The 8,012-nt window shown below is 40.5% G+C and overlaps 1 protein-coding gene across 1 annotated transcript; it reads right to left on the bottom strand.

Annotated features, from left to right (window-relative positions):
- Positions 1–253: 253 nt before the first annotated feature.
- On the bottom strand, positions 254–3,424 carry LOC149811934 (transcription factor MYB16-like). Its single transcript, XM_089993830.1, has 3 exons — positions 3,192–3,424; positions 2,911–3,040; positions 254–1,966 (listed from the first exon to the last, which is right to left on the bottom strand). Exons 1-3 carry the CDS (start codon positions 3,322–3,324, stop codon positions 946–948), a joined length of 1,284 nt encoding a protein of 427 aa, XP_089849956.1. The 5' UTR covers positions 3,325–3,424; the 3' UTR covers positions 254–945.
- Between the last annotated feature and the right edge of the window lie 4,588 nt (positions 3,425–8,012).

The raw sequence follows: 8,012 nt of genomic DNA, 5'->3' as shown, positions 1-8,012 counted from the left end.
GTCATCAACCATGAATTCATCTTCAAAAGGAACAAGGAATATCATTATGCTTCTTCAGAGGCATTCTTAACCAAAAATGTTGAATCCTTGTCCCAAACTTCAATAAGGCATTGATACCAACTTGTCATGCGCTAAAAAGCGAAAGCCCCGTGACATGTCCCGGTGTATTCCAACACTTGAATGATCTTTTAAACTCACAACAAAAATTGAGATAAACACTGCTCAGCAAACTTGCTGACGCAATAGCAAAAGCACAAGAAAATAGATACTTCTATTAGCAAGTTACTCAACCACTTCAAAATCACATTATATGTGAGGATCCTTAAGCCAAAGGCCATTACATGCACTTAAAAAAAATAAATGAGGTAACTGCATCAAGCCGGAGAAGTGATTGCGTCTCATCTTTTTCCCATAACTCACCGAATTAGCATATCGAAAAACTCGGTGGAACCCCTCAAGTCACAGCTCCGAACCATTCATCCGAGCCAGCGTACTTGCATATACAAATATAAATGCACACCCCACGCTTGAAAACAAAAAGAAAAAAAGAAAAGAAAAGAGGCCAATAGATGGAGGGGGGGCGTTAAATGCCCCCGTTATTTGATTCTTACAGTTGGGAGGATGGAGAGGTGATGGACCAATACATTGCGGATGGTACGGACGGTTAAATGCGTAAGTTACCCTCCCCTACTTCTCTTTATACAACAAACCACCCACCCATCGCTTTTTTCTTTTTTACTTTTGGGCTTTTTACGGTTCCAATCTAAATATTAACTGAGATCAAGGGCGCAACACACTATAATTAATTTTGTTGCTCCTTTCGGCCCCTTAGAGGTGGCAAACAGTTAGCTAACACGATAGCAAACCGTCTTCTTGTTGGTTGCTTTGGTTCTCCGGTACCGGAAAAGCCGACTTGCGACAACGTCCGGCACGGCGGCTGGGAACTCAGAAGATCGGTGAAGCCGCCAGAGACGACGACGAACTGACCATGTTGAGTATGCTGTCCCAGTAGGTCTTGCTCTCCTCGCCGGCGTCGTCATCCCTCCCCAAATTCCGGCTTTCAGAATTCTCCGGCTTGTTCTCCGACTCCAGCACCAGAAGGAGGTCCGAGTTCATGAAGCTATCCATGTAATTGTTCACGGATCCGGCCTTGATGGAGCTGGTGGAGGAGAAGCCGATGTTGCCGGTGCCGCTCGGTTTTGAAGATTCCGACGACCATGCCGCATCCGGGAACACCATCTCGTGGAAATTGACGAACATCATGTCGGTATCTATTCCGTCCTGCTTTGCCGGGGCATCCACCGGCTTGTTTCCAGAGAGCGCAACATCTGTTTCCGTCGTAATCATATTCTGGGCCGCCGCCGTGGCTGCTGCCTTCGGGTGGAGGAACGGGAAGGCCTCACATTTCGTCGGCTCATCGAGCCCCTCGCTGATCGTCGGGAGCTTCTCGGCGCTGAATTTAGGTGGGTTCTGGAATCTGGCAGCAGTGGCGACGGGAACGACGCCGTTTTCCAATGAGAAGCTCAGCGTCGACGTTGGGGACTCGAGAATTGCCGGATCTCGACCCTTAGACGTTGACTTTGACCATCTGCCCTTCCACGCCTTGAGGACGTCCAGACAGAAAAGAGGCGTCTGGGCTTGAGCCGGAAAGCCGAGCTGGGGCGAGGCCGTCGGCAGCGAGTTGTGGGGCTTGCTTGCGGCGGCGACGGCGGCAGTGGTATGGAGCTTGGACTCGCGGACGAGCCTTGCCTCGGCTTCAAGCCGGGCGCTCTCCCACTGGGCCATGTGGCTCAGGTTGGCCGCACTCTTGCTCTGGCCGCCGGCCACGCTGAGCGCGTCGGACTTGGGTTTGTGGGTGACTGGGTCGATGCCCATCTTGGCCAGCCTCTTCCTGAGGTGGGTGTTCCAGTAGTTCTTGATCTCGTTGTCCGTCCTCTTGGGCAAATGCGTCGCGATCGCCGACCACCTGCCTCGTTGAAAGAAAAAAAAAGTCAGCAAAAATTTAGGAAATTCTTTGATTTTTACTACTACCTTGCGAGTAAAACCTCACGCTCACGATCCGTCGTTCTTGGGCGCTAACTCTTTTTATCTTTTTTATGCATATGTGATACTAAGGATAATAAGCATCGTAATTGCTAGAGCAAACTGTGATTCTCGTTGGGAGATTAAGGATGTAGTTATTACATATTAATAATAATGCACATGCAATAATGTGTACACTAGATATCCTTAATTTACAGGGACAAGAGATGATGATTGTGATGACGGTAATGTTATCGGGGAAGCTTAATTATTTTTCTTAACGTGATAACTATAGTTAAATTAAAATTAAGCCGCTTCACTTGTTCCTTCTAGATAGGAAAAATTGAGAACCTGGATGGGTTTTTTCTTTTCTTTTTTTCCTCCAAGAGAATTTAGCCTAAAAGGAAAAAAAGAACACTAGCCATTTCTGTTTCTGACTTTTCGTTGCATAGCTAAGAGAACTAATATATATATCTATTTCTTTTGTTTCACAAAAGAAGTTAACAAGGCGTCTTTCTTTCTTTCTTAATTTGCTACAGCTAAAAACTCAGTAAACGTATCTTGTAAATGAGAATCTTCTAATTGCTATAATTTAACAAGAGAGCACAACACATAACAAATGATACGATGAATTTCTTCTTATCCACCCAAAAAAACAAAAAGAAAAAAGAAAAAGACCATACAAAAAAGAGGAGAAACCTTGATATTTTTAATTTTCAAGCGGTACCCACTGCTTGAAAACTTCGTGAACATGAAAATTGTGTGAATTCAGGCCTACCGATCTCTCGACTCAAGAGAGAAAAAAAATCCAGAATAGAATTTAAGAAACAGGTAAATCTACTCAAAAATTCTCCACCAACATAAGAAGAAAAATTCAAATGGGTTAACCTGTTGCCCAACAAGGCATGGAGCTGAATAATTGTTTGCTCCTCTTGCAGACTGAACTTGCCTCTCTTGATATCAGGCCTCAAGTAGTTGGTCCACCTCAATCTGCAACTCTTCCCACATCTTAGCAGCCCTGAACAAATTAACACGGGAAAAAATCAACACCAAAGAGGAAGGCAAGACCTAGGAAGAAGAAATCAAGCAAATTAAGGCACCAAATTAAAGGTGAAAGCAGTTTAAGTCCACCAAGAGCTAGCTGTGAAAGCTGAATGAGTATGAATTACCGGCTTTGAGAGGCAATGCTCTCCAACTGCCATGGCCATGCTCTTCAATATAGGCCAACAGCTTCTGGTCTTCTTCTGGAGTCCAAGGCCCTTTCTTCAGTCCGACCTTCTCACAACAAGGAGACCGGCCCATCTGATCTCAAGCGAGAGAGGGTAGAGTGCTCAACTGCTAACGATCAATGGCGTTTGGCAGGAAAATGCACGAGGTTTAAGCAAGGAGAGAGGGCTAGAAACAAGCTCTAGAAAGAGGAGAGAAACATATAGAAGTAGAGAGAGAGACAGACAGACAGAGAGGACAGCATACAGCTAGACGTAAATAAATAAAGAAAATAATGAAAGAGAAAAGAGTAAGAGTGGGGACTTCAGCGCGAGATAGTGACAAAAATTATCGATCTTCAGTAAATTACTAGACCACCCATCCTCTGATTTGGGAATGACCACAGATGTTCGGTAAAAAAAAAGAAAAGGGAAAAAAGCTCCAGGGCCTTCAATGGGTTGAATGCCAATCGTATACTAATACAGTAACTGAACGCAAACTTTTTAAAACGGCAAAGTAATGCCAGTTTTTCTTTTTTTCATATTAGGATATTCAAGTTTTTTTTTTCATGCATTTCACCAAAAAAAAAAATATATTTATAAAGAAACATTAGTTTCAAGCAACGTTTAAAATTATAAATGGCTAGAAAATTATCGTGGTTTTTGGCATTAAAAAAAACAAAACAAGGTGTTTGTAACTATGATTGTGTTGGAGTCGGGCATGTGCGCTTGCACAAGATCCGCACCGAAGGAAATAGTATTAGGATCCAAGCTCATAGTGAACAAAAGAAAATTTTATTAGCCCTGAAGTTCTTTAGATGCTTCAAGACTTTCATATGGGTTTAGTTTGAAGCAGCTTCATAAATAAGTAAAATTTAAAATTCTAAAATATAAAAAAGGGCAGAAAATCATCAAATATGTCAAACATCAAATAAAGCATTTTCCCTGGCTTTGTTGATGAACAGAATATGTATCTTGATAAACGTCGGATATTTTCATTTAAATTGATATTTATTACAATTAAATGATAAAAAATATTGGTCATCATTGACGTTCAAAAGCAATTAGGCCGACCAACCTGACGAACGTGGGTTTTCTGTTTTCTTATTTTTTTATGACAAAACAACCCTCACTGAGAAGCAAGTCATTTAATGGGGGCTGTCCCATCTGCCTAAGGCACCACATGCACACACACACACACACCGCCTTTGGCTAGGCCCGCTGCGGCTGGGGCGCTCGAGGCGGTTGTGTTCCAACTCCAAACGTGGTTGATGGGTTTAATATATAAGAACCCAGTCACACACTGTGTATCTAGCGCAATCAAAGGTTGTATGTATGATCATTTTTCATAATCTAATCGACCTCCACGTTTGTGCTAAACAGAGACGAAGCCCCCCACCCGCACCCACACACACACACACACCCTTCCATATACTTTAATGCCCCTTCTGACAAGTAAGCTCTCAACATTTCCAATAATAACGAACTCCCACCCCTTCCTTTAATCGGTCATTCATTCCTTTCCCTGGTTGGGCATATTTGGTGCTCAGTGGTGGCTCAAAGTGTTGGGATATTTTGGGCGTTTTATAAAAATGTTTGTGGCGATCCTTAACTTTTCCATGTGAAGCAGCAGCAGCTCTGTATTCTGGTTTTTGACATAACAAGGATTCCATGGGCAGTTTTGGAAAATCTTCCGCTGCTCTCTGCAATTTTTTGTCGTTAGGTGGCTTTTTAGCAAATCTTTTCCTGAAGAAGAGATTGAGAGAAACAACTTTCCAGGAAATACATTTAAGAGCCATTTAAGGAGGTGGTCAACAGTAGCCGTGTTTTAGGAAACCCTAACCTCATTTTTTACATGATTGACCTTTAGGAGGCCCCTTGTTCCTTTCCCAAAATAATCCTTTTTTTTTACTTTATCCTCGAAACGGGAAAAGATTCCTCATCCAAACCTCACCCCTCGTGACGTCAACTCGTCAAGTGAATCATATGACCATGTTGCCCTTACCTTCTTGAAAGATGGACAGAATTGGGATCAACTTGACTTTTGCCAAAGTTTCAGTGGGCTAGGGGCTGCACGAGAGTCGCTCCTGTGTTAGGAGCCCGTAGATCGTCGATTCTAAGATCGACGACTGGGTTGTTAAGATGGGACTCACATGACTGACTGAGAGAGAGTCTATTGGTCCACCGTATGCTCTATACCCTCACAAAAAAAAAAAAAAATGGGATGCAAACGGGTCAGGGTCTGCCCCAATCCAGATCTGATTAGCACATATCATATATTATAATCGGCTCTGTTATCCATCAGAGTTGGATTCAGGTACCAATGCAAAATCACAACCTTAATTCGAATCTGATCATTAAGTGGATTCTAGTTACTTTATTGAACCTGACTAATTGAATTCAGATTAAACTTGACGTCTGACCCAAACCGATCATTGACATCCCTACGTAAATTACATGGTGTGAACAGTTCTGGTGTCACATGTTTTGAAATATGTGAACTAGGTATTTTCAATGTGTTTTTTTGCCAACCTGACCCTGTAATTGTGTTTGACACGGTCCATTTCCTAGGAATCAACTGTTGGATCATGCATTTTGTCGTTGCTGAAATATTTATTAAAATTCTGAGCAGTCGATTTTCAAGCCTTTAAAGATCTTGCATCTGCACAGCAATCCAATGATCCAAAAGCTGGTCCCCATAAAACCAAGCATATAGATCGCATCAGTGAAATTCAAGGAAAAAAAAGCCCACGAAAATCTTGGTTTATACTCTGATCACATTTTTCCAGTAAACTAGAGAGAGAGAGAGAGAGAGAGAGAGAGAGATTCTTCCTAACAGTAGGAGGGTGCGGACAACCTTAATTATCAACATTTTACTTCTCTTTTTAAAAATATAACCTTATAGAGGTGATCTACATGTTTTATTTAGTAGAAATAGGCATTTGAATAATCTGAATATGAGGTGAGCATGTTTTTAAAAGGTTTCAAAAATCGATGGCCCATCATTTTTATAAATTTAAACTCATAAAATTTTATTTTTTCCTCAAAAAGACAAGATCCAACATTAGATTCTTAGCAAATAGAACATGCTGAATACATATGTAGAGTTAGATTTACCAAACATGGCTTGTAACATACAAAATCAGCACTGATCACACTTTATATATATGGGTTTGTATGTATACTAATGAAGGCAAGGAACTATTGAGAAAGAAATCATAGATGCAAGGTGTATCAGTTCAATCTGACCACATAGATGCATTCAACAAGTTTTGTTTACTAAGAATTGGGCCTTTGACATGCTTTGTTGATGTAAAAATATAATTTCTTGAGTTGTAAAATTTTGGTACATTGTGGCCCATTGATTTTTGAATCCCTCAAAAACCATACTTCCATGTCACAATCACACAATTCAAAACCTATTTTCTACTAAACAAATATGGTAGATCACATCTATAAGGTTTGACCTAGAAAAATATAAAAATTATGAAATAAAGGTGATTCTCACTACTAGAAATCAGGGATTTACTGGCCAACCACCTGATGCGGCAATAATTTTTCACTGGCGCTATGTTTTTAGCGCCAGTGAAAAAGGGAATTTGACTGGAAATTCATTTTTTGGCGCATTATAAAAGTGCGCCAGTGAAGATCTTTGAAAATCTTCCCTAAATCGAGGGAAATCTTTTTTCCCTCTCTCTCTCTCTCTCTCTCTCATCTGCAACTGCCCTCTACCTCTTCTCACCCTCAAAATCATTGACCAGAATCGAGTAATTTTTTTGTTTTGTATCCCCCCCCTCTCTCTCTTTTTAAATCCTATCATTTTTGGTGTTTTTATCCTCTTTGTTGTGTTTCTCTAAGATTATGTTGCTGCATCTAGTTACTATATGCAGGTAACCCCCATCATCATGTCTTTTCTCTTGGTTCCATTGATTGTTCACACGCATGCATGCATGCATGCTTTGAGTACTCAATAATGTTTTCAGTTTTAATGTGTATAATATATGATGTTTTATTCAGCTTGCTATATTGGCTTCATATTGGGGAGAGGATTTGGTGATAGTCTACAGATACTTCCGAAGTCTTGCAGTCTATAGTCCCTGCTCAACAGCAAGGGACAACCTCATTATTTTGTTTGAAAAGGTATTATTCTTTATATCTTTAGCTGGTTGGTATATTATGTTTTAATGCATGTTAAATACATCTGATAGCAATTAATTGCATCTAGGTAGTCATGTTATGCTTCACTGAATCAAATACTGTAGATTTCTACTTGTATTCAGTTGTATTATTTTTATTTCATCAAGCTATTGCAGCAGTAGTGGCTGTATACGTGATTTTCCATTTGTCAATTTGTTTTCTAGCATGTCTTTCAGATTAAAAAGAAAACCTTTAGCAATTTCTGCTTCTGCAAATCATGTATAGTCCATTTTATTTCAAATAAACCTTAAATTTGGGTGTTACTAGGTGCCATCTGTGTCCCTTTGTTCTCTTCCTTTTGAAAATGTGAAAAGTACAAAACATGTAGCTTAACTCACCGACGTTCTGTGGTTAGCTTGACCTGATACGGAAGAGGTAGTTCTATTTGCTTTGCTAAATGAGTCTATGCTTAACTTTTCAGCAGCCACAAATATCCCTGATAAAAAGGATGCAGTATTATTGCATGATTTTCATTGCTATTAATGAGATTTATTGCAATACTTTTAACTGGATGTTCCAATGCTTGACAAACTTGTTTATGAGTAGTGTCTACAGAGGACTGCTGGATATTGGAGTTACATCAGCATC

The sequence above is a fragment of the Nuphar pumila genome, chromosome 17 (genome assembly GCF_984573655.1).
Source record: "Nuphar pumila chromosome 17, dmNupPumi1.hap1.1, whole genome shotgun sequence".
Taxonomy (NCBI): Eukaryota; Viridiplantae; Streptophyta; class Magnoliopsida; order Nymphaeales; family Nymphaeaceae; genus Nuphar; species Nuphar pumila.
The sequence above is the reverse complement of the archived record's forward strand: the minus strand, read 5'-3'. Positions and strand labels throughout refer to the sequence as shown.